The sequence below is a fragment of the Triticum aestivum genome, chromosome 2B, assembly GCF_018294505.1.
Source record: "Triticum aestivum cultivar Chinese Spring chromosome 2B, IWGSC CS RefSeq v2.1, whole genome shotgun sequence".
NCBI classification, from domain to species: Eukaryota; Viridiplantae; Streptophyta; class Magnoliopsida; order Poales; family Poaceae; genus Triticum; species Triticum aestivum.
The window spans coordinates 85303782-85329915 of NC_057798.1; the positions used below are offsets into that span (position 1 = coordinate 85303782).

Sequence of the window (26134 nt, forward strand, 5' to 3'; positions counted from 1 at the left end):
GTTGAGTTGATTCAAGTTCCTAAATTCATCATATCTGCAGGCCTATATAATAGCTAATTTTCATAATTATACAAGAAGCTTTTCTATGTATTTTTTATTTAAATTTTTATTTAATATATATAGGACTTCATTAGAAATTCCTAATCAATTCCCTGTTGGTCCAACTCCAGTATGATTTTTTTATAAATCCTTATTTGACCTCATTAATTTGCATAACTATTTTCAGAGGATTGTACGTGAAAAATAACACTGAAAATATAGCTTCCAAAAGAGACAGTTTCCCAATTTTTGTTACAATAAAAAATCATTTCTCGACTGCCAAAAGGAGGGCTCTTTGTGTGAAGTGAGTGGAACAAATATGGTAATAAAATACATCACAGTTGCAATTTAAATTTGAATTACTTTATGTAAATCTCTAGAAATAGTGAACGATTTGGCATAAGTTCAAATTTGGCCATCTACTGGGCTGCCAGGTGTGTTACACCGTTTTCCTTTTCAGTTGCACGTGCTTCACCGCAGGGAAGCACACTTGGCTTCGCGGAAAGGCGGAAAGCACACATATGCTCTACCCGTGTGTCCGCGCTTAGCGTGGATCGCACATGTGTTGTGTCGCGGGAGCACATTAGGAAGCAACATGTAGTGTGCTCTCGCGCGACTTATGCGTGGCAGTTACAAGGGGTACCCCCTAACTAGTTCTCAATTGTTGACTGTCAAGGTTAAGACCCAAGGTATTAGCGAATCAACCTATGGTTGAGTTGGTTAGGTGGACAGTGGTATCCCCAATCCACCAGGATTCAAATCCTGGTGCTCGCATTATTCCTGGATTTATTTCAGGATTTCCGGCGATGCGCTTTCAGTGGGAGGAGACGTTCCCGTCGACGACGAGGCGCCTACGGTGACTTCGTAAATCTCAAGATGATATGCCGGCTCAGTCTCTCGGAGGTGCTCATAGGGGTAGGGTGTGCGTGTGTGCGTTCATAGGGATGAGTGTATGCGCGTGTATATGAGCGCTTGTGTCTGTACTGATGCTCAAAAAAAAAAGACCCAAGGTATTAAATTAAAACTTAAATAGTGCCGTTTGAAAATGAAACTGGGATGATGCGTTGTTATTGTGGGCCAGATAGTTAGATGTTGGTGCAAATATAGTTGTTAACGGTTAAAGTTAAATCTGAAAGTGCTAAAACTGCAACTGGAATAGTAGCCGTCTGAAAATGGACGTATGATACGTTGGTGCAAATATTCATATTCCAACTGTTAACTGCTGAAGTTAAAACTGAATGTACGATATGTTGGTGGAAACATTCATGTTCAAATCGTTAACAGTTAAAGTTAAAACTGAAACTGGAGTAGTAGCCGTTTGAAATTGGAACTTGTATGATGTGTTGAAAGTGGCGCGGGAACCAAAAATGTTCCGTCGCCGGGACTTGAACCCGGGTCTCTCGGGTGAGAGCCGAGTATCCTAACCACCTAGACTACGACGGATGGTGATGAAGTTCTGAAAATATTGCTAGTGGTTCTAGGAACAACATTCGCTAATAAGCTTCGGATATGGCTACGTAATGTTTCTTTCAGACATACAATCCAGGCACACAGAATAATACTACAATCTACAATAGTACGTATAGTAATTATCCTTATGGTTTCCTTCCACTCGAGCTACTTCTTCATATGATTGAGTGTTTGCTGGGCTCCAGCAGGAGATCGAACGAGGTGAGGGAGTAAGGGCTCACTGACACGCCCATCTGCTGCTTGGCGTCGGCCACCGGGCTCGACACCGGCGCCACCTGCAGCATTCCAGCAACACGGTTGCAGGGTCAGCAAACACCAGAGCTAAACAGCTACAGCGAGCAATTTACCACCATGAGGTGCTGACCTTTTCTGGCTGTCCGAACGAGTTCTCGTCGAGCGGCGCCGCGGATGTCAGCACCGTCTTCTTCGAGCCGGAGCTCTTGATGCCGCTCTCCAGTCCCGTGACCGTTATGTTGAGATCCACGGCTTTGCTGCCGAAGTTTACGACCTGCGAAAGGGTTGTTGTGTGTGGTCATTTTTGTCTTGTAATAAGGTTGGTCAGCAGAGTTTTCTGACTGAAATTTGGAAGAACAAAATGGGAGCACCTTTATTTTCAGGTAAGTGCTCTTGTCTTTAGGACTCTGCCAGGTGATGGCAGATGCAACCATCTGGTCATAGTTGGAGACCTGCATGGTTGTGGGGTGAAAGGTTGCGCCGCTCGAGTCCTTGAAGAAGTGCAGCATCCAGTAGTTTGGGCATCCGTAGTGCTGCCATGAGTTGAACACAATGGCATCTGGGCTCCACCTGTGGAGGGAGCACATAATATCTTCTGTGTTGATTATCCAAATACACGGCATGATCGAGGCTGGCAAACCATACCGAATCTGAAACAATGCTCTCAAGATGTTGAATCTTTACCTGCGATCGTTGTCGTTTACAAACAGCGGTGCGCAGCTTGCCATCTCGACCACATCACTGCAGTAGAACAATTAAGGGGCAAAATATCAAAGTTTGCGGTGCAAGTGTGCAGCCCACCAGCAATTCAAATGGCAGAGTGCCCAGACTTGTTGGGACAGTTAGGCATTATACTCTAGCATTTGATGTCAAAACCCCGATTTGTACATGGTCTTAATTATTGGTATCATGAACCAGATTTAGTACCCAGGGGCAAAAAAAACAGTACAATGAAAAACCAGTAAGAGCACACATAATAACCTGTTCTTCTCTAATCCAACGAGAAATGCAGCTTCTGCGAGTGCTGCTACCAGTGTTCCTTTGCCAGCGTCGTTTCCAGTCACGGCGTACTCACTAACAATTGCCTACAGTTTGACGGTGATTCCACAAGTCATTTCTAGGTCAGAGACTTGGCACAGAACATCACAGATGTAGCATGTCGGGATAGCATTTGGAATTTCGAAACATACTACCTTTGGTCCGCTGCGTGGTGTGTTGTCAAACATACTAGTTCTCGAAAACATATTAGCAGAAGATGCATAGACCTGCAGCAGAAATGAAGTTTTTATCAATTATTAAGGTTAATTTATGATAGCAAGCCACGAAACATAATAGAGGAACCTTACATGAACATCATATAGATCGGCAGGGTTGGATGCTGAAGTAGTTGACTTATCACAGCTTGATATAATGTTGATGTCTGGGTAGGCAGCTTTAATCGCAGAATAGAACTTTTGGTAATTGCCTATTAATCCAAGTAAACAGGTAGTATGAGCTTTCCTGCTTTATCAATAACATTAAAAAAAAGAGTGCAATATCTTTGTGCACCCTTACACTAAGCAGAGAAGCAAGGTTGCAGATACAGGAGTTATCCATAGCAGAAAAATAAATAGAAGGCAATCTATGAACTATGATCCTAAGTCACATGATTGAAATTCTATGCAATCATGACATACATAGAAATCTCTTGATCATGTACAGATTTGTGAACCTAGGAATGAAGGATATAAAACTGAAATACAAGCAGAGGACGGGGCACTCCCCTTTTGGGGAAAAAAACTGAAACTACAAACCTCTGTAGTAGAGCATCCAGCATTCTTGATTCCCTATTGAAACATAATCAAGCTTAAAGGGCTGTGGATGTCCCATTGCCGCACGAACTGAACCCCATGTAGTGTTGGCGCCTCCCCTTGCAAACTCGATGCCATCAACAACATCCTGAAATACTACAAGCATGAAAAAATGCAGGGAGGGCCAAGAAGGTGGTAATGATACTGGTATAAGAAATTTATTCATTCAATTAATTCAGAAAAAGTGTTGAATTAAGACCATATAAAAACGCCTCGGAATGTTTACCAACTAATTTTTTTTCTTGGCGTCAACATGAGGATGGTATTCATAATTAAGAACATTACATGTCGTAATAAATTTTGTGGTAGCAACTGAACCATGGTGCTTGTGGGAAATATAATCGCAATATAATTCATGTAGCTTGCAAACACAGCTGCTAAATTAGGTTAATATATTCTTAAAATCGATGACCTATTATGCAAACCAGTTGTCCTCTCTATTTTTTATGTCTTATACTGTTGTACCCATAGTTCCTCGTAGAACAAGTTCACGTTGCCTATTGTTTGTGAGGTTGGACATCATATATTGTTTTCAAATAAAAGAGGAGAGCACATATGCCGTCAAACTAAATCAGAGATTTCAGTTTGGGCATTACGTTATCCAATCAGCTTTTCTTTCCTTTATCAACTGACAATATAGTATTGAAGAACATACCTTCACCAGAGATGCAATTATTGCAGTAGGAACTTCTTCATTAATGCTTGCTCCTGCAGTACTCACAAGCATTTCATAAGACAGATCAAGTGTTTGCTAGAAGTCGTACATGTATACAGACTGAACATACCATCATTCACCACCCAAACAGGGGAAGCACCAAGGTCTTCAGCTAACTGCAGTAAATAAATATCAATATCAACTTATGAAATGTACTCACTGGAGAAATTTTAGTGTTTTAGAGTCAAAGACTGTGTCTGTGTTCCATTTACCTGAAGGAACTCAAAGAATCCAAGCCCATCGTCAGTCCAGTATCCCCAGGCATCATTGACATGGCCAGGTCTTTCCTCCCATGGACCCACAGTTTCGCCCCAATGAAACGCGTTTCTTAGATAGTTTCCCATGGCGTAGTTACCGCCTAAAATACGTTTGATTTATCCCATCAAAATCATGTAATGATATAACTTGACCTTGGATGTAACAACTGCAAATATGACAGACCTGGAAACTTGAGAAACTGGGGCTTTAAATTGGCCAACATAGAAGCAAGATCCTTCCGAAAACCATGTCCCTATGAAGAAAACATGTAATGAATAAAAGTTCAAACATGGTACAGGTAAAAATATACATAGTGTTCATTCTCATTGCTTTCTTCAACAGAAAGAAAATTAGAAGAAAAAGAAAAAGGAAATCTAATCAAAAGGAAGAGAAACAAACACAAAGAAGGCTTACCATGTAAGTGTCTGATGGCATAACCGACACTTGATCGAGCCAGACCACCCCAGTTTTAGTGGTTGTAATTTGAAGCCTTGAATTAGTGTTGTTTTGGCTGGAATACAAACGAAACTGTATCTTTGTCCATTTGGCGAATTGTTTCTTGCCACCCCTGAAAGCACCAGGGGAGTGCATGTCAGAAATACGCAAAGAGAAATGCAGCATCTCTGATAAATTGACGATGGCATAACATTACGTGATGGTGCGAGAAGCGAGTTTGTGCAGACCGTCAGAGCTTGCCAAAGAAATGGTCAAGGAAACTGCATCTGAAGACCTAATGTGCAGGCTCACCTTATAACCCTTCCTTCTTTCAATGTTCTGGAAAGACAAAATCAATATGAGGCAAACTTGTAATGAGTTCCATTTCATTTAAAAGGATAATAATGCATTTCAAACCAAATTGAAATTGCCTCATACGATCCGCAATATTGTACACCGAAATATGTTGTATTTCTTTCGAAAACAATTCAACATTTTTTATATGCAGACATATGAAGAAAAGAAATACCATACCATGCCCCAGTAACCAGGATTGTAGACCCCAACCCCTCCGGATGGGCAGACATTAGTTCCTTTAGAACCACAAAGAACTTCCATTCGGAGTGCGACCGGGTTACGTTCGAAACAAGATGTCCGATCGGTTCCCACGATGATGCTTGATTCATTTCCAATTATGAACCATGGGTCGATGTTTGATGGTGTATTAGGCCCACCGGCCTCAAAACCTGGAAGTAATTTTGTCAGGGTATACACAACACTGAGCAAGGAAAAATGTAAGTGCAGAATGGACCCTTTGACTCATTAACACATATCCTGACAATTAAGGTTTCCTTACCTCTGTTGCTCACAAGCTCTGCCCACAACCCACCAGCACCAGCATGGTTGATCTCCTACAGATAAAACCAAAAAATGATTTGAATTACTTATTGTTGTCGAGTTTATCCTCTTTGCAGCAAAATAAAAACCATTTTTCCAAGATCCAACTTTTTTGACCCGAGGCAAACTGCGTCAGAGCTGCACTCTGTAATCCTATGAGATTCAGTTAACCAATATATCTGCATATATAGTTTAAACTGTAAGCAAATAAAATGGCCTTACTGAACGAGAGAAATGCTTATGCAAAGTTTTACCAGCTGGCTAGTACAAACTTGAACAAAGAGCGCAAAGTTTTCAGCAATGGCAGTTTGACAAGCAATTTACCAAGAGACTCTTATTCTCACCTCAAAAAAGATGCCGAACATCTTGTCAGGCATCTTCCTCGCAGTCTGCGGCGAGGCGTCCACGCTCAGCTGCCCGGCCTGTCCCGCCACGAGCCTAACAGAGGATGATGCCCAGCACAAGGCACACACCACTACCAGCACACAACGGAGCCAATGACCGGCATACACCCTCGGCACGGCCATTGTGCTCATCTAAACTGAACCCGTAGCTCAAATCAAAGAATAGAGTACTGAATCCACAGCCTACCCATATATATAGCACAGGCTATCGCTCATGCAACCAGTGGCTAGAAGCGTACTGCGTCAAGCAACCAGCAATTTGAGTAAAAAAGGCAGTCCCACGAGTGGAAGCAAAGCTAGCCGAGAAGGCATCCAATTGACGAGGGACGAAGATGGGCACGGATGGGGACGTACGTCAGTATTCTGTTTGAAGCTTTACTCCTCCGTTTTTGCACATCACATCGCGGGGAAGCAAGAAGCAACCGAGTACGTGCGTGCTCTCATTGCCGTTGATGAATCAGTGGCAGCTACTCTTGCTGTTGACGATTATCCGCAAGTGCTCACACTGGAGGCGAGGTCTGCAGAAATAGAAATGGTGGCCGAAAATAAACAGAGACAGCGGCTCGGTGCGTTCTTGAGTACAGTTGAAGCCAAAGCAAAGAATATGTGTGTGTTCATCTTGGGGTCGACTCTTCTCCTAAATGGGGAATCCAACAGCTCGATGCAGAAAAGATCTGCCCGGGTGCGGGGCTCTCTAGGGTTGCGGCGACTCACCGGCGTCGGGGCCGCGGGAGGACGTGGGGGGCCGGCGAAGAGGTATGCGGGAGGGGCGGCCGGCTCTTCGAAGGGGCATGCGGCGCGGGCGGCGAAGGCGGGGGGCGTCGCCGCATCGCCGTCGGCGGGGAGGCGAGCGTCGGGGGATTTCATTCCTTAATATTCTTTTCGCGGGAAAGCTATGGATTTCTCAGAATAATGCTTCAAACTCACTCCAGTGTGGGAAAAAAAAGTCTAGGTAGGAGAATATTAATTGTTGCTATCTTCGTTCTGGTGAAACATCGAAAGTATTTTCATCAAGTTGAAGCTTTTAAAATCACATTCAGAGGTTTCTAAATATTGGTCTTTTATATTTCATTAAAATAAATCATCACTAAGAAATTGATCCAGACATCCGAGTTAGTCCAGAGCGCGTAGAGATACTATCTTAATTGGACGACTATCACTACATGACGAAGAATTAAGTTGACTGAGGCATAGTCACTCCTTTTAAATTTTATTAGTACACCATTTGCATATTTTCTGATCACAAATTTTTGTCATGTAAAAGATGTAAAATGTTTTTGAAAGTTGTTTCCTCAACCCTTCTTTTCTATAAATTGCTAAAATAAGATCGGTCGAGCGACTATCAGTCGCGAACAAATTGCACAGTCCTATCTTACGAGAATAATTAATAAAGTGGTCGTATGCATCGCACAGATGCAGAGGCCGGAGGTCATCCTCGACGGAGGAGCTAGCTAGCTAGCTCCTAGATTGATTCGGGATTTGGCCGCTCCGTGCGCTCCGTATTTGGCTGTTTCGTGCGTTGTTCGTCGGCTTCGTAGGAGCGAGCTAGTTGATCGTGGACATAGGCGAGAGGAAAGAGAAGACGCGAGAAAAAATATAAACGAATATTCACTTTTACAGTTTAAGTTTGAGGGGTTTGTTTGGCCGCAGCTCAAACCGACCCTTAAAACGCGTTTTCCACGAACCGTTTTCAGTTCCACGGTTTAAGGGGTCTGCTAGAGATGCTCTAAGGCCATCTCCAACGCCACCCTCAAACCTTCGTAACCGTCCGGACCGCGCTGTCTGGACTGCATAAATCATCTAACGTGGTTCTATATCGGTTCGCGGTCCGAACGCGTTTTCTCCCGCAAACCAGAGACAAACGTGAGGGAGGTTTGCGGGAGTCTGGGCCGATCCCAAGCCCGCTTTTGATCGCCCTGGCCCACCAGAAGCCCCTCCTCCCTCCCGCGCGTTTTCGGTCAGCGTCGCTCCAGAGCGTCAGCACCCACATTCATGCCCGGCCAGAGAGGACGTTACCGCTCACCGGCGACGGCATGAAACGGTGTGTCGACCGAGAGAGTGCCGCCTGCGCCGCTTCTCGATGCAGGCGACTGCCGCGTGTTCAAACGACATAGTGGCCGCCCATCCGTCCGTCTGCCGCCCGCATTGACGGCACGCGGTTGCCGAGGCATCTCCTCAGGCTCCACCCGTCTGTCCCTCTGTCGCCCACCAGTGCTATGTAAACCGCTGCCCCGGTGCCCCGGCCATAGCCATAGTCATCCCTCTCCACACCACTTCCCGTCATGGATCCCTCCGCCGCCAAGGCTCTCTGGGACGGGCTGACGTCAGAGCAAAAGAAGGAGATGGGCGCCATTGCTGCCAACTAGCAGACCGACAGGCAGCCGGAGGACACCTGCGATGACGGCGTGCAAATGAAGGACGCCTCCTCCGACGAGCTAGCACCACCGTCCTCTTCCTCCGCTCCACCCTCGCTGGTGCATTGCACCATGCCAACGGCGAGACATGTGCCCCTTGTATGGACATGGCGCGAGAGAAGCGGGAGGCGCTGGCCGACGCCCACTACAACCACAACCTCCTCCAAGAGCATCTGCAGGCGGAGGAGCAGGTCGCCGCCAGCAGGGCGGTCGTGCCGGACGCGGACCTGACGGAGCAGGAGGCATTGCTCGAGTCCTACCGCTCCGCCTACGAGATCTACCTCACCCGCTGGCGGTACCGGCAGCGGCTGGCGACCGCCGGCAAGGAGTGCGACGACGACGCGGGCGAGGCGGTGTTCGGCGAGACCGGCGAGGAGGCGTACAACTTCACTTCTCGGGCCTCCACGAAGAAGTCGACACATCCTCGGGCACCGCGGCAGCGAGGAAGAGTACTGCATGATAGGTCTCCGTCGCTCTAGTCCCATGAAGGCCACTGATGAAGTCATGTACCTAGGGTAGGGTCACAGACCTGTCTTAGGTACCCTTCCCAAGGACACCCTCAGAAGAAGCTGCCTTCCAGTCGACCAAGAGAGACCTCACTCGACTGACTCGAAGGACTCGACCATGAAGATTCACTTGACCACTAGGAGATCAAGAGCCACCCTGCATCCAAACGGTCCGTAATTAAGTAGTCTTTATGGCATTTAGGACACTTTATGTAAGACGTTACCAGTAACGCCTAGCCTCAATGTACTTTAAACCCTGCATTACTGAGGACCGGAGGGGTCTGGCAGACACTATATAAGCCACCCCCTCCTCAGTGTAAAGGGTTCGCACCCCTGTAATCTCTACACACATAATTCAGTCGACCGCCTCCGGGCTCCGAGACGTAGGGCTGTTACTTCCTCCGAGAAGGGCCTGAACTCGTACATCCTTTGTCTTCACAACTGCTCCATAGCTAGGATCTCGCCTCTCCATACCTACCCCCCATTCTACTGTCAGACTTAGAACCACGACAGCCACCACTCCTCCCCTCCCATCGACGCCAAGCTTGGTGGGCTGAGCATCTTCGGCCAATTAGTCGCTTGGCGGCGATGTGGAGGCGGACAACTTCACTTCCCGGGCCTCCGAAGGCGGAGGTTACGCGCCGAAGCCGGAGAGCGCCGAGGCGGAGCTCGAGACGGTGAAGCTTCAGTTCTCTTGGTTCATGGCCGGACACAGGGAACTGGCGCCGGCGACCATTTAGACCTAGCCGGACGAGCTCCACTTAGTTGATATAAATGTAATGAAATCCGTCTTGTTTAAATGAAATATGTCATGTTTATATGAAATTTGACCGTGTTTATATGAAATCCGGGCGTGTTTATATGAAATCCGGTCATGTTTGATCGAATTCCGTCCGGTTAGTTTGAGTTGTTGTGAAAATGTATGCGCCTAGCATTGGATGGCGGCCTCCCGCATCCGTGTCTGTGGATGGATGCGGGAGAAAATTTGCGGGTTGCCGTTGGAGATGCCCTAAGGGGAACAAGGACCTACTAGAACTTTGGCGGTTGATGAGGCCGCCAGAGAGGAGAGAGGAGGACGATGAAAGGACATGCGGTGCCCCCATGTGTGGTTTTGGTAATTGATGGCATTCTCTATGGACTAATGGTTGCATCGAGTTATATTTGAAGGATGTTTCCATAGGCATTTCTTGAAGTCCATGTGTTGGTTTCAAGGAGTTTATGGGTTGACCAAGGTGCTATTAAGGAATTATCCAAAGATTGGTCATGTGAGTGTTGAGCTTATTGCAAGCATGTCTTGAAGAATAAGATTGTGTGATCATTCATGTCCACCTTCAAGACATCATCCAAATGAAGAGAGTTGGAAAGATTCAACACACAAAGCGCACAAGATGTACCGAGGGATCAAGTGATCTCATGGTATGGTAAGCATTGTCCATTACGCTTTGTGTGCTAACCCATGGTCTTTGTGAGAGTTCTTTGTGGGGTTAGGTTGCGGTGTGCAAGTTCAAGTAGGATCATCACGAAGAGATCATATGCTTGAAGCTTGCCATCCATTGTGGCGACAATGGACTTGTGAAGATGTGCTGAAGAGTGGCTCACCCATAGTGGAGTATGGGGGAGCAATCTCTAGTCTTCATCGAGCCAAAGCAATCAAGAAAGGTGGTCCATCTTGAGGAGGAGAAGATCGTCATCATCTAGCTCAAGTGGATCATGTGCAAGGCAAAGGTTTGCCCTTGATAGGTTTTCTATTTTACCGGTCTCACGGTAGTTGTGGGAGACCGGGTTATAGGTTTGATTGCCGTACTATCAAGGGGGGCTCTCGATGAGTTGCTTGATCGTATCGTTCGTAGAGAGCTCAAACCATTGCATCCTTGCATCATCTTTTTGGTTCTTGTTTGGTTCTTCTCCTTGTGAGATTTGGAGCTTATGGTCATTTTTATGACAAGCTCGAGTTCATCGAAAACGGAGTTCACTTGCATCTTCTATGATGTTTTCGATGTTGGAGGGTATGCCGGTTCTTCTATGTTGGAGGTTTCACTCCTTTGTTTGCTAAGCATACCTCCCCTGCCTCTTCTTACTATGTCGCTGTTTTGATGCTACTCGTCTTGCTCTATCCAACAAGCTTGAGTTTTCTCAATTCGGAGCTCATATGAAGAAGTACTGGCAGTTCTGGTTTTCCTTGGAGCTGCCGTTTTCCCCTTAGTTTGCTTGGCTCTGCCCCAGCGGTAGTACCGCGACCCACAGCGGTAGTACCGCCGAAGCTCCCCAGCGGTAGTACCGCTCTCAGAGCGGTAGTACCGCTCCAAGTGGTAGTACCGCTCTCCGAACGGTAGTACCGCTTGGGACCTTCGGACGTAGTACCGCAGTGCTTCCGGGCTACTGCCGCCTCGATTCGAGTTCGATGTTTTTCGTGTCGGGTTTTGCGGTACTAGGAGCGGTAGTAGTGGCGGTAGTACCGCTCTTACTCCCGCGGTAGTACCGCTCTGGGCCCAGGGCCCTGTCTTCCTCGCCAGCGTGGTAGTACCGCTGGGTGGGAGCGGTAGTACCGCTCTCAGCGGTAGTACCGCCCTGCCCTAGCGGTAGTACCGCTCTGTGCGGGGATGTACAGTGGGGTAACGGTTGGATTTCCCCCCTCCTATAAAAGGGGGTCTTCTTCCCCATTGAACTTTATCCCTTCAAGCTCGTGTTCTTCCCCCATTGTTGACCTTCTCCGAGCTTGCTATCTCTCAATCCCTCCATGGATTCTTGCTAGTTTTGGGGGGAAAAGAGAGAGGAGATCTAGATCCACATTTCCACCAATCAGTTTCTCCTCTAAGTGAGGGGAACCCCTTGGATCTAGATCTTGGAGTTCTTCGTGTTCTTCTTTCGTTCTTCCTCTCATTTTCTTCCCTAGCATTAGTTGCTTCGGTGGGATTTGGGAGAGAAGGACTTGGGCACTCCGTGTGCCTTTGCCATTGCATTTGGTGCATCGGTTTGAGTTCTCCACGTGATACGTGGAAGTTACAAGTTGAGAAGCTTATTACTCTTGGGTGCTTGGTGCCCTTGAGCTTGTTCATCTTGGGTGCTTGGGCGCCCCTAGTTAGTTGGTGGTGTTCGGAGCTCAATCATTGTGGTGTAAAGCTTCGGGCACGCGTCGGGGTCTCCAATTAGGTTGTGGAGATCGCCCCGAGCATTTTGACGGGTACCGGTGACCGCCCCCAAGGGTTGCCAAAGTGTACGGGTTCGGTGACCGCCCCCAAGGGTCGCCATTTGTACGGGTTCGGTGACCGCCCTCAAGGGTCCCTTAGTGGAATCACGGCATCTTGCATTGTGCTAGGGCGTGAGGAGATTACGGTGGCCCTAGTGGCTTCTTGGGGAGCATTGTGCCTCCACACCGCTCCAAACGGAGATTAGCATCCGCAAGGGTGTGAACTTCGGGATACATCGTCGTCTCCGCGTGCCTCGGTTATCTCTTACCCGAGCCCTTTACTTATGCACTTTACTTTGTGATAGCCAAATTGTTTTTTGTCATATATCTTGCTATCACATAGTTGCTTAAACTGCTTAGCATAAGTTGTTGGTGCACATAGGTGAGCCTAGTTGTTTTAGGTTTTGTGCTTGACAAATTAACCGCTAGGTTTATTCCGCATTTGTTCAAGCCTAAACCATAATTATTTTAAAACGCCTATTCACCCCCCCTCTAGGCGACATCCACGATCTTTCAGACGACCGAGATGGCGCTACAGAGAAAACCTTGGGTGGCCGCTAAGGGAATTTCTGATTGAGACGAAGAAGGTGTTGGGGGCCGAACGCAAAAAGAGAAGATGGCAAGGTGGAGTGAGCTCAAGGTGGTGGAGGATGAGAACTTTGCCACAAGTTCTTCTTTGTAAGTGCCACCGAATGCATTTATCTTATTTCTTTCTTTTGCAATCTGGTTTTCTTCCCGTCTATTATTGGCATCTTCATCAACCTCGTTGTCCTCCTTAATGGATATGCTCAACCTTGATCTCTTTGAAGTGGTCTCCGCGATTCTTTGGATCCACTTCTGGTTCTTGCATAGCTCTTTGTAGCAATGATGCAACGTGAAGGGCTTGTGACCGAACTTGGTTTTTCTATGCTTGGATAGTTTTTGGATGTAGGGGCCATATTCCGTCACTTGCACACCGCTCAGTGGTGCATGATTCATTTAGTTGGGAAAAGGAGGAGAGCCTTCTTAGCACTTGTATTTTGTTGTCTCGCTCTTTGTAGGTATCCAATGCAGTTTGGGTTTTAATCGATTTTTCCTAGCTGACATGGATTATATTTTTTAGGTAAATAGCTGACTTAGATTTTTCTTTATCCAGCCATTCTTATTTTTGGTCATATGCATGTTTCTGCAGCTGATGAGCTCATGAACGGAAAGGTTCAAGCCATGGTCATCTCGCCAGAGACATCACCTGAAGCCGAGCTATTCGCCAACCTCGCGAAGCGCAGCAGCATCCCGATCCTTTCCTTCTCGGCCACCTCGCTGGCATCAATTCCGTCGCAGGCACGTTTCTTTGTGCACAGTGCAGCCAACACCAACTCCCAGGCCGCGCCCGTTGCATCCATCCTTGAGGCATTCCAATGGCGCGCGGCCGTCCTGCTACTCGAGGAGTCCACCTACGGCATCAGCATTGTCTCGGCATTGGTCCACGAGTTCCAGGGGCACGAGCACGGGCACCGCGTACGCGGCATAATGGACAGCGTGGCTGTGCCAGCCGACGCGACAGACAGCCGCCTCGACGTAGTGTTTCTTGCAGTGAAGAACATGCCGGCGCGGGTGGTCGTCGTGCATGTGACTTCCGCTCTGGCTGTGCGCCTCTTCCGCCGGGCCATGGCCGCCGGCATGATGTCGGAGGGGTACGTCTGGATCGCCACGTCCGCCGTGGGCGATGCGGCGGACAGTCTCAGCCCCGGCGACCTCGACTGCCTGTCGTCAGCCTGCGGGTCCACGTGCAGGCAACGGAGCAAGTTAGAAACTTCTCAAGACGGTTCAAGCAGAGGTTTCGGCAGGAGAACCCGGCTACCCATGACACCGTGAGCGTGCCGGTGTGGCTACTCTGGTTGTATGACACGGCATGGGCAACCACCACGGCGGCCGACAGGTCCTTCCGAACGACGACGCACGCAGCTGGAACGGGACTTGCCGATGCCGTGCTCAGCACCAGGTTCCATGGCCTGGCTGGAAGTTTCAGGCTGGTCGATGGGCAGCGGCAAATCCCAGCAACATACGAGATCGTGAATATCATAGGCGCCGGAGCGAGGACGGTCGGGTTTTGGACGCCGGAGTTTGGGATCTCAACAAGTTTGTACCCCAGGAGTGGCAAGGAGCTGAAGCAAATCCTTTGGCCAGGTGAAACGGCGGTTGTTCCGGTAGGGTGGAGCGAGTCCCCAAATGGGCGTCCGCTTCGCGTGGCTGTCCCGGTGAAGCGTGGATTCAGCCAATTTGTGAACATTTCCGGCGATCCAAGGACGGGAAGAGAAATTATCACCGGCTACTGCATCGACGTATTCCATGCAGCCACGGCGAAATTGGCCCATCCAGTCGCGTATCAGTACGTGCCAGTCAACGATAACTCCGAGTCTTACGACATGCTTGTCAACCTGGTGCATGAAAATGTGAGTGCAAATCCCATGATATAAGCTACGTATTCCCTTTGTTCCGAAATTCTTAAATTCATAGGTATATTTAATACGAACTTGATTAATGTTAAATGTATTTAACTTGGAACAAACCTAAAACTTCAAGTATTTTGAAACAGAGGAGTGTTTTCTTTTTTGGGAGGGACATAAGCTACTTGTGTAGTGCAATCAATTGAACTGCGATTCATTGTTGCAGAAAGTCGACGCGGTGGTTGCAGACATGACGATAACAGCGAGCCGGATGAAGCTTGTTTCTTTCACGGTGCCATTCGCTGAATCTGGGTGATCGATGATCGTGGCAGAGGAGGACAGAAGCAACAGCATGTGGATTTTCGTGAAGCCATTAACGCCATTACTCTGGCTCACCTGCATTGCGCTCTTCTTCTTCTCCAGCTTCATTGTGTGGGCGATCGAGCGCGAATCCAGCCCTGATTTCCCATACATGACTTGGAAGCAAGTCGCGTTCCGGTTCTTCAGTGCATTCTCAACTCTAGTCTTCTCCCAAAGTATAAACCAAAACATGCAACATGTATATATATATAGCTGAACCGATACATATACTAAAACTAATATACTCATTGTCACCTACCTTTAGAGGAGAAGCTGAAGAGCAACCTGTCGAAGCTCGTGGTGGTCATATCGATGTTTGTGGCATTCATTGTCACAACATGCTACACGGCCAGCCTGACGTCTATGTTGACGGCTCGACCGCTCCAACCGACGATAAGCGTCCTGGGAGAAAGGGACTACGTGGGCTATCAAGAGGGATCATTCATCGCCGACTTCCTAATAGACATGGGCTTTCACGAGGCCAAGTTAAGGGGATATACCACAATCGATGAGTACGCCGATGCTCTGAGGAGAGGGTCAGAGAACGGAGGGGTCTCGGCGATTTTCGACGAAATGCCCTATCTGAGGCTCTTCCTGTCGCGCTACTGCCAAGGCTACTCCATGGTCGGTCCAACCTACAAGAGCGCCGGGTTCGGATTTGTATGTGTCTCTTTCCCCACCCCCTAATTAAATTGTAGCAATCCAGGTCGATCAGATATTCAGGTGTGTACGTACGACGGAGTGCAACAAGAATGATTGTGGCTCTATTTCAGGTATTCCCCATGGGATCTCATCTAGCTCTTGACGTGTCGCGCGCCATCTTGGAGCTGGCAGAGGGAGAGAAGCTTGCACGCATCGAGAACAAGTGGTTTGCGCACCCTGGGGTCTGCGTGAACAAGAACAACAGCACCGACTCGTCGTTCAGGCTCGACCTCAGGAACTTCGGTGGGCTGTTCCTCATCAGCGTCTTGGTCTCGTGCCTCATGCTGCTGATAAACCTGACCGCATGTGTGGCCAGTAGTCCCCACAGAGTTCCGCCGTGGCTGTGTTCTTGGCTTTTGAGATTTGAGAGCCTCCAGCGGCGCCGAGATGAGTTCGTGGGGAACGGCGGTGGCGCACCTGAGCGAAATCCTCCGGAGCCGGCCGCCGGACAGACAGTGCAAGAAGCAGCTGTGACTACTAGTTCCTCGGAATCCTCCAGAACCTCAGCAGCCTCTTCGCCCGTTCCAGAAGAAATCGTAGCGCTTCCTCCAGGCCGTTCGATCGAGCGGGTTCTGCAGGAACATTCAGCCTCGCCGACCCAGTCCATACTCCATACAAATGCAGCCTAGGCAAACCGTGACAGGTCGAGCAAATCGTGGCAATTTCGGAAATGTACGGGCGGCCTACTTTCGCACTTTTCAGTCATTTCTCGTGGGGGTATAATTGTATCATATCGCATGCAGGCAATGAATAGTAATTTCGGAAATGTGTTGGAATAATTAATAACAAGTCGTGACACTCGTGCATCTATGCTGTCAGAACTGCTACAAGTTACTGTTATGCAAGAATGAGTGGCTGTACTAACTACATGCCCTCAACCGGAATTTTTTCGAAGCGGAGGTAAAAGATTTGCCTCTTCCATTAATTAAGAAGAAGTTTAGAGTTGCTTTCACAACAGAAAAGCAAGATAAGATACATAGATTCTATTCCCGCGGCATGATGTTTCCCAAGTGTTTCGAGCCTGCGGCGATCCAAAGCCTAGCCTCATTCTTGATGTTACCAAATATGATGGATGGTAGCGTCGATTTTTGTTGGAACACCCTCAACCGGAATGAGTGGTTGTGTTATGAAAGAAATCTAAAGTTTAGGAAAAGGATCAATATCGGGCGGCCGATCCATCGCAAACATCGGTAGGACAACCGCTGGATGCTATGAGGAGAACCTCTGGCCACTGTTAGGCCTTGTAAAATGGGAGATGCTTAGATAAACAAACCAGATTTTTTTTAAACACCGATGCTTATTTGTACAGGGTAGACGCTTAACTAAGCGTCTCTCCTGTAGAAATAGGCACCGGTGCTTCAGAAAATTTCGGTTATTTTTCTAAGCACCCCTCTAAGCATCTCCTATTGTACAAGGCCTTACGACGGCGGTAGCCGGATGATGCGGCCATGACTCACCGATGTTGGGAAGACGATTGCCGGGTGCTACGACGCCAAGCTGCGAAGGCGACCGTGGATGTAGACCGACCGACGGGCCATGCCGAACGAGGACTCGAGCTGCTGCAGACGGCCAGGCTGTTACTCGAACCACGACAGAGCGGCGTCTTTTTAATGCGGGAAGGCCATCATGACTAATTTTATTAAGATCAAATAATCAGTACATCATCAACTAGTTTAGTGGTGAATAGGGCCGCAAGAAAAGCTTGAGGCTCGTGAGCCGCTCGAGATTGACTCGTATTTTAGCTCAACTCGAAAAGAAATGAGATGAGTATGAATACTTTAAAGCAACTCCAATGCAAAGACTCAGATGGACACGTATTTTGTCCGTTTGGGTCATCTGTTCTGTCCGCCTAGCGGATGAGCCGGACATGCGCGGACTGTGGATGCACCCAGCGCAAGCGCATAAAGCGGACAACGCGACCACGGTGGAGACGTCGACGCCGCCGGGCCAGTCGTCGTGGCCGCCGCCACGGCTTGCTGCTTCATGGCGTCGTCCGCCGCGGAGGACATGGCCGACATCGCGCCGTCCTTCCACCTGATCTGCAGTTCACTGGGTCTCCCCGAAGTCGCCGTGGAGGAGCACGCAGAGGAAGACCAGCGCCAACACGCAAAGGAGGAGCACGCTATGGCTAGCTACTGAGCTCGGGAAGGGGTTGCAGGAGCAGAGGAAGTGAAGATTAGGAGTGCGTGAGATGTGAGCACGAGTGGAGGCTTGGGTGGGTGGTGGTGCTCGGGGCCTCCTTTTATAGCCGGCCGTGTCCGCAGCCGCCGTGCCAGCGATGTCTGCCCGCCGCATCGGGAGCGGCCATGGCCGACATCGCGTCGTCCTCGAGGGCGCGTCCTTCCACCAGTCTGCAGTTCCCCACAGGTCTCCTCGGCCCCGCGCCGCCCGCCTGCTGTTACTCGGACCCACCGTGCTCCAATGCCCCGGCCCCGTGCCGCCCTGCTGCTCCGCTCTGCTTAGAACGGGCGGCGGCGGCCTGCGTAGGTGGCCTCGTCGGCGAGCGGCGGCGGTGGCCTGCGCAGGTGGCCTCACCGGCGAGCGTGGCGGCGGCCTGTGCAGTGGCCTCGTCACCAAGCGTGTGCGGTCACTGATGTGTAGGTCCAGGGCGCACACGAGCGAACGAGAGTCCGCGACGGGAGCGTCCGCTTTGTCCGTCGCGGATCTATTTATGACTCAAATTTGAACTCAGTTTGGATCGAATCGTCCCGTTGGGCCAACTTTTTTGTCCGGATAACCCAAACGAATAAAATGAGTCGCCCCATTGGAGTTGCTCTTATGTAGCTCGATCGAGAAGCGAGCCGATCTTGAGCCAGCATTGGCTCACTCGATTTTAACTCGATAGCTCGATATCATATAAGTATAATAAATAACCTTTATATATATTGCCAAGAATTAGGATCATTCATTTTCATATATGTTATGTATGATGTTTTTTCTTCACTTTACCTACTAGCAAACATGGAAATTAAGTATGGAGAAAATTTATTCTCATCACGTGGCCAACCATGTGTTCAATATCTTTTTATTTTCGTCAAAGTGAGCTGGCACACCTTCATCGCCTTCTATCTATGATCTCTTGTTTTTAGATACTAGTTTTCACTTGAGAAAGAATAAGTCGAATTTATAGTGATTTTTCGGTTCTGTTGTGGCATATCTTGCTTTAAAATTTGCCTTAAAATGATTTTAAAAATCATTTTATTTAGCTTGAAACTAGCTCGAGATCGACTCGAGATCATTACAAGCTGAGCACAAGCCACTTTCTGCAGCTCGGCTTTGAGCTTCGCACATTTTGAGCTCGCTCGAATTTTAATATGAGTTGAGCTGAGCCTAGGCCAACTCACTCGAACTCGACTCTTTTGTAGCCCTAGTGGTGAGGCAACCTAGGGGTTCCTCCGACCACCTACTCGAAGTCTTACTAAAAAACAATATTGAGCTAGCACATGAGCCGCTTGATTAGTGGACCGATAACAATGTTTAAACTTATATTGTATACGAGCAATTCAAGAGGAATTGACGGGATTTTTTCTTGACCACGTCATACGTAAAATCGGAGAATACCATGTGAAAGTTGAAACCGATTTTAGATGTTAAGGAGTGTAAGACATGTTATATTGTACATATGTAGTAGCGTCGGATAGATATACGAAAACTTGTTGTTCTACCAATCTCTCAGAGAAAGAGAGGCTTCACTTATCTCTGTATATATATATATATATTCACGACGATCTTTTGTAATTAATGGTTCCTTCATTTTCTTACTAGCTAGCGTGTCGAGTTCTCTCTATATGTATAGTAGCTAGATCGACCAAGCACGAAGAAAGAGAGGACATTTCTCTCTATTAGCTAGCTAACACAATATGAAACCCCAAAATTAACCCTAGAAAACCCACTGACCCCGCCCCCCCTCAAAAAAAATCCAGCTCCTGCCAACTGCTGACGTGTGGATGCCTTTTGGTCCCGGGTGGTAATACTAATCAGGACTAAAGGTCCTCCTGCCTGGACGCCCTGCAGCGGCCACGTGGAGCCCCTTCTGTCCCGGTTCGTAAACGAAACGGGGCTAAAGTTTTTGGGCTTTAGTCCCGACCCTCTTTAGTCCCGGTTCCAGAACCAGGACTGAAAGCCCTCTGGAACCGGGATTAATCACCGTTTTCTACTAGTGTGAACCTTCCCAATAGAAACACTAGTATCCACACATTTTGTGAAGATTGCTGAGGCAGCGTCCCACCAACATGATTGACCAGTGCAGAAGTCTATAACGATAAGAGAATCCGACTCCGCTTCTACATGGTGAAATTCCAAACTATTTGCGAGGGTTAATCCATCACGCATCGCCATTGCCTTCATAGTTACCACATTTGCAGCACAGGGAACAGGTGGAAAAAGTCCAAAATAAACCTTCAAGTTGTAGACGAAAGCTAAATTAAACCCTGAACTTCGAATCACGGAAATTGGCACTCTGAACTTTTAATCCCGGTCTATTTTGGACCCTAGATCTGTTTGGCACACCGGGAATACTACAATCCTGGCCGGGATAAACAACTACTCTCACAGAAAATAATTTGGGCCGGCCCACTATAACACAACAATAATTCGTGAAGTTAAAAAACGTTCGCACATTTCTAAACTTGTTCTGAAGTTAAAAAATGTTCCAGTTTTATATTTTTGGCAATAATTCAAATAAATTTGTGTTTTTTAAAAAATATTTCGAATTCTGAAATTATATTCGCATTTAAAAAAATTGTTCGTAAGTTAAAAAAATCACATTTGTCAAAAAATGTTCAGAATTCCAACAGTTTTTCGCATGCTATGAAAAATGTTTCGGATTTTCAGAATTGTGTCACATTTTTTGAATAATATTTTTGGAATTTCATAATTATTTCGTAAATGACGTTTTTAAAAAATGTTTCGGATTGTTGGCTGTGGACTCGACTGGGACGGCCCACCAAACATAAAGCGAGTTTTTTTATCACTCGCCATAAAAATTCTAATACTTTTAAAAAACCAACAACTTTCAAAAAGAGAACACGTTTTGAAACATAAACAATTTTTTAAAACCTGAACAAAATGTTAAAGTGCAAACACTTTCTGAAACATAATTTTTTTCTGAAACCTGACCAAAATTTTAAAGTACGAATACTTTTTGTACAATGTAAGACTATGTTTGCGTGTTGTAAAAAAATGTGTTATAACCTTAACAGAATATATGTGACATGTGTTTGAAAAAAGTGTATGCAAATTTAAAAGTGTTGAACCATATGAAAGAATGTTCGTGTAGTTTTATAAAAAAATTATTGTCATTAAGAAAATGTAAAACAGGTATTTGAAAAAATATTACCATGTATTCAAAAAAGTTTTTAAATATTTAATTAAAAAATGTTCATATGTATATGAAAATATCAAAGATTATCAAATATTTAATGTGTGTGTTAAAATGTACATTGTGTATTGAGAAAAATTAGACATGTGTAAAAATGAAAAAAAAAGGAAAACATAAAAGAAAAAATTATGAAAAAACAAATTAGTGCGCGCGCGTGAGTGGCTGTGCCACTGGGCCGGTCCAATTTAAGAAATACCGGCAAAGTCCTGTCAAGGTTTAAAATGGACCGGGATTAGAGAGTGCCAATTTTCGGGATTGAGAGTTCGGGGTTTGGTTTAGCTTTCGTCTATAACTTTAAGGTTTATTTTGGACTTTTTCCAGTACTGGTTGATGGCGAGTTTTCACGTGAGCCGTGGTTGACTGGTTGTTGAATTGGGCGTGCGGGGGAGGACGAGCGGGATAGCAGATCCGACGGTTAAGCACGCACGAATGGGACGGCTCGCGCTGTGACCGGACGCTCGCTCAGATTAGTCAACCGACCCAGAGCGGTCGCCAAGTTTTTTTGTTGTTGTTGTTGAGTATCGGTCAAATCCATCCAAAGGGGTGCAGGCACGTATCATTAAATCAGCCGTGCAAACCAATCAAGTCAAAAAAAAAAATCATTGTACCCTGGCCATGCATGCGTACCTCTCTTCCGCGACTCCGTAAAACAACCAACCTGGGACTAAACCGTGATGATCGAGGAGGTTCTCTCCTCTGCCGCCTCCTCAGTCCTCGCGTACCCTAGGCCATGGCTTTCATCGTGTCCAAGCTCGCGCGGGCAGCCTTCGCATCCCGCTCAGTCAGAGGAGCGCGTCTCCCCCAGACTGCCGGCGCCATCCGTCGCATGTCCGCAGCTGCAGGTATTCCATCCATCCCTGTTTCGCTAGCTCTTCCGGAGTTTGGATCTGAACCTTGAATACCCAAAGAAATTATCTTTGCTTGGATCGGAATTTAATACCCCGAAATCCGAACATTATTTCTTCCCAATTATCAGATCTGTTTGATTATTCATCCGGACATCTAACAAGCATACGGTTTTCGTAGTAGTAACACAAAACCGGGTTAAGATGGTTCATGACGTAGTAATAGCTCTAGCTTCAATCAAATTAATTCCGCTGAGAACAAATATTACAAATGATGTCTCCTTTTTTTCTTTGAGAATCACCGGGGGAGGACATGATGGTATTTTTTGAAATCAAATTGTAACTCCCTGCTACTGAACCGCCTGCAGGCGGTTGCGAGTCAGAAGAAGATCACAAAAACTTTCCCCCTGTTGATACGAATTTCAATTTCATCGAGTGGATGGAATCATGCCGCTACGAGTCAGGAAATGATCCAAACTTTCCCCTCGTCGACGAGAATTCCACCAAGTCCAAGGAGTCCCTGTGGGCCTTGTATGAGAGCTGGTGCAAGTATTATGAAGTGTCCCGTGACCGTGAAGAGATGGTCCGCCGGTTCAGGTCATTTAAGGCCAGCGCGATGCGGGTGTACAAAATGAACAATTCTGGTTCTTCGCAGGTGTCTCAGCTGTCCGCGTTTGCAGATCTGACCAAGGCGGAGGCTGACTACGAGTATAGCAGGTTACGATGCCGTAAGCCAAAGTTCTCGCAATACCGTGCTACTAGATGAAATCAAATCATCTAGTTTTAATAAAGGATATATTTTATGTGTCTGCAATGTATGTCTTCCGTTTTGTGCAAATCGTGCATGCTTTTACGTGTAGTCAACTTTATATTCAGTTTTGGTTTTTTAGGGTTCTTTCGGCACCATTAACCGTTATGTAGATCATGTAGCAACAATTTTGAAAATGGGAGCCTTCTTAACAGCCATTCTGCGCACAACTAGGATTCCGCCATGAAAAGTTTAGGGGCATGAAAGTCATTCCACAATACTACTTGATTGAGCATGGCCAACAGACTATGATCAGTACGTCTGCTCAAATAATGAGAGGCATTGCGAAAAGACACCAATCTTTATCCTTTGCTTCAACTATCAGCCAACATACTTCCTGAGAAGCCTGCGTATATAGACTCAAAATTTTAAACATGCTCTAACCGCCAAGAAGACTCACAAGCTTGCCGGACCAATTTTCGGATCACTAAACTGAGTTTATTTCTCCATTTATTGCCGTCCACCCTGAGATGGCACAGCTTCGTTGTACCACCAATCTATGCAATCGCCTATGTCACATGAGATTTGGATACTTATTGGTTCAACATCCCAAACAAGGCTGTAAAGAGCTTACTTGATTCCACCTCCTAAACGGAGTGAATTGCAAAGAACCATCACATTTGTGGCATCGTGGAAAAGGTGGTTTTTTTTACAGAAAGCATCACACACAAAGTCTTTTTTCTTTTTTGCAAATCACACTGATCAGCCGTTTCACTCTGTTAACACAGATCTGACAGGTCGTGCCCGCTTCCAGACGGTGACGTGGCAAAAGAGGCGACAATGACCAAGTGGCGGCCGTTAACGACGCGTCGACTATGCGACCGACGCTCGCTCTCACTGTCACTCTCTCTCACTCACGCCTCTGCCCCACACCTCCCTCTTCCCCATCGCCTATGCCATGCTCCGGCGCTGCCGCCGACAACACCGCTTTCTGCCGCCACGTTCCGCCATGTCAAGCGAAGCTGTAAAGTATTCAGGCAAACAGGTACTGTAATTCACCCGCAAAAAAAAACATGTACTGCAACTGTCAATTTGAAGAGAGGAAATGAGCTCAGAACTACATACAAGTTTATAAGATTTATATTCCAAAATTTGGTCACGCACATGTTCACAATTCCTACAACCGATACACGCCTCAGTCAAAATGATGGACAGCTCATATAAGCCGTTACTATTCCTCCATAACACTAGTAATTTTGATCTTAAAAGGAAATCCATTACACTGGGGTTTGTACATTCTATGTGCATCATTTTTGGAGTCTGGTCGTCTGTATGTTCAGCATGTTGCCTAAACAAAGGGGAATGGATTTCCAATGGTATATCATCAGTGGCAAAGCGAGGCTGGCAAAGCACTCCTTAGCTGTCCCCCATATAGGTTATGTATAAAGAGGCAAGAAATGGAGATTGGCACAATTTACCCAGTCGGTTGAAACACACCTTTCTTATGTGCAAAATGGTGAAGCAATTTTGCATGTAGTTGTGTCAGGGGAAATTAGGCGCAAAGTGCAAACTGTGTGAATCACTGCCAAAATGCTCGTGACATGGTGTATGAAACACCATGGCTTGACTGAGGACATGAAAATGTTATGAGAAATGTGATTCTGGAGTGGCCATGGTGGAGAGTGAGAAATGAGGCTAGGTACGTAGGAGTCACTATAAAAGGCACCCCAATGGGCAAGAGAGATTGCCCTTTGCTAGATCTAATTAAGCTTCTGATTAGTAGTGGGCAGTGAAAGCAATCATGGTAGTAGCGTACTTTTACTTCAAGGCTTCGACGGATGGCTGGGATAGTAGGATGTACCCACATTTGGGAGTAGAAAGTCAACTCTTGGCACCATTACTTTTTTTTAACAATGGCACTATTACTTCTATCCACATCCAAATCATGAGTAATGAAAGATCGTGTCACTTTCACTGCCCACGATTTGGATCGTGGATAGTAGAATAGTGCCATCTGGAGATGAGAGTTGACTTTCTACTTTCGAGTGTGGGTATACCCTATTATCTTAGCCATCCGTCAAAGTTGTGGTGCATCGTGATGGGAGCTTTGTGATTTGCATGCCTGCGTGTACAAGGTGGGAGCTTTGTGATTTGCATGCCTGCGTGTACTGCAAGGCGAAGGTGTTGGGATGCTCGGCTTCCTGCGTCCGCTCCGTTTTCCCACCAACGAGGTTGTCGTGCCTTGCATCGCCTGCGCCGTGGGAAGGAGCAGCCATGGACGAGGAGATGAAATTCCTGAATCATGATGCAGCCAATAAAAAGGTAAGCGCTGTATTGTTGTTGACGTAGTTAAGAATAAGATGGCAGTAATTTTGTGGGTGTAAGGCAAAGATTTTTCTCTTCGGATGATTCTCGGATGATTCGTAGAATCACGCGTGTTCTGAACCTGCCTTGGTGCTGGGTGGGTGTTCGAATGAGTAGTGATGTATGCATTTAAGACTGCGTTGAGGCCTTGTATCACCATAGTTATGCTGATATGTATACTAGTAAGGAGGAGTTGCATCATTTCAAAAATTTAACCGCAATGGCGGGAGATTGGAGTAATGTCTACCGCCAGTAATAGTCAATGGTCCATCCCATGTCAATGATATGAATGTCTAAAATGCATGACGTGGATATTTTACGTGGCCAATTATGATGTGACAGACATGCATAACTTAGTGGGGGTGGAAGAGTGCGTGTTGTAAGAATTAAAAGTAATGGATTTGATGCATGATTGACAAATATTAAAGGTAAATGGTTGTGGTGCATAGTTGAAAAAATAACGTTAGTGGATGCCGACATGGCACACTTGGTGAGGTGAAAGGCTGCATGTTGAGAGAAATTGCTTATAGTGGGGATGAACTTTCTAAGAATAATAAAGAATATAGGATATGCGTTCTAGAACCCTCCTGAACCGGGTATTTCTTCTTTTCTTTGTTTTTTCATTTTGATTTTTCTCTCTTTTTGTCTTTTTCCTTTTCTAATTTTTTAATTCTTTTTTCTTTTCTTTTTCTAATTTTCATTATTTCGTTTTATTTTTTTCAAGTTCGTTCTTTTCCGTTATTATCCCCCATTTCTATTTTTTATTTGTTTGTTTAGCGAACATATTTCAAATTCATGAACATAAAAGGAAATAATGAACATTTTTCAAATTTGTCAACATTTTAGGAAATTGAATTTTTCCCAATTTGTGAACACTTTTTACAATTTCCCAAACAATTT

The 26134-nt window shown here is 46.5% G+C and overlaps 2 protein-coding genes, 1 non-coding gene and 1 pseudogene across 4 annotated transcripts; 2 read left to right on the forward strand and 2 right to left on the reverse strand.

The window, feature by feature from the left end:
- Window positions 1–1329: 1329 nt before the first annotated feature.
- LOC123043625 (alpha-L-arabinofuranosidase 1) lies at window positions 1330–7168 on the reverse strand. 2 transcript variants are annotated; one of them, XM_044466137.1, is made up of 17 exons: window positions 7017–7168; window positions 5858–5912; window positions 5536–5747; window positions 5219–5340; window positions 4981–5134; window positions 4750–4819; window positions 4521–4666; window positions 4379–4424; window positions 4249–4301; window positions 3537–3681; window positions 3090–3208; window positions 2937–3008; window positions 2725–2828; window positions 2428–2484; window positions 2115–2313; window positions 1874–2017; window positions 1330–1784 (listed from the first exon to the last, which is right to left on the reverse strand). In XM_044466137.1, exons 3-17 carry the CDS (start codon window positions 5617–5619, stop codon window positions 1665–1667), a joined length of 1635 nt encoding a protein of 544 aa, XP_044322072.1. In that variant the 5' UTR covers window positions 5620–5747; window positions 5858–5912; window positions 7017–7168; the 3' UTR covers window positions 1330–1664. The 2 variants fall into 2 exon arrangements, with proteins under 2 accessions (XP_044322072.1, XP_044322071.1); XM_044466136.1 differs by lacking the exon at window positions 7017–7168 and adding an exon at window positions 6243–6976.
- On the reverse strand, window positions 1410–1482 carry TRNAE-CUC (transfer RNA glutamic acid (anticodon CUC)). The gene has a single exon. It is a non-coding gene; the product is annotated as a tRNA-Glu (tRNA).
- Window positions 7169–13612: 6444 nt separating the features above from the next.
- Window positions 13613–16526, forward strand: LOC123038995 (glutamate receptor 2.8-like; annotated as a pseudogene).
- Window positions 16527–21898: 5372 nt separating this feature from the next.
- LOC123040567 (uncharacterized) lies at window positions 21899–22911 on the forward strand. Its single transcript, XM_044463371.1, has 2 exons — window positions 21899–22119; window positions 22491–22911. Exons 1-2 carry the CDS (start codon window positions 22008–22010, stop codon window positions 22886–22888), a joined length of 510 nt encoding a protein of 169 aa, XP_044319306.1. The 5' UTR covers window positions 21899–22007; the 3' UTR covers window positions 22889–22911.
- Window positions 22912–26134: the final 3223 nt, after the last annotated feature.

Excerpts from the sequence above, each read along its gene's own strand:
- LOC123043625 (XM_044466136.1), bottom strand. The coding sequence starts at position 6,434 with ATGAGCACAATGGCCGTGCCGAGGGTGTATGCCGGTCATTGGCTCCGT. Across the intron at positions 5,135-5,218 it reads CTCGCTTCTCGCACCATCAC|GGGTGGCAAGAAACAATTCG; the intron begins GTAATGTTATGC and ends TGGTGCTTTCAG. Across the intron at positions 3,009-3,089 it reads CCGATCTATATGATGTTCAT|GTCTATGCATCTTCTGCTAA; the intron begins GTAAGGTTCCTC and ends TTTCTGCTGCAG.
- LOC123040567 (XM_044463371.1), top strand. The coding sequence starts at position 22,008 with ATGGCTTTCATCGTGTCCAAGCTCGCGCGGGCAGCCTTCGCATCCCGC. Across the intron at positions 22,120-22,490 it reads TCGCATGTCCGCAGCTGCAG|GCGGTTGCGAGTCAGAAGAA; the intron begins GTATTCCATCCA and ends AACCGCCTGCAG.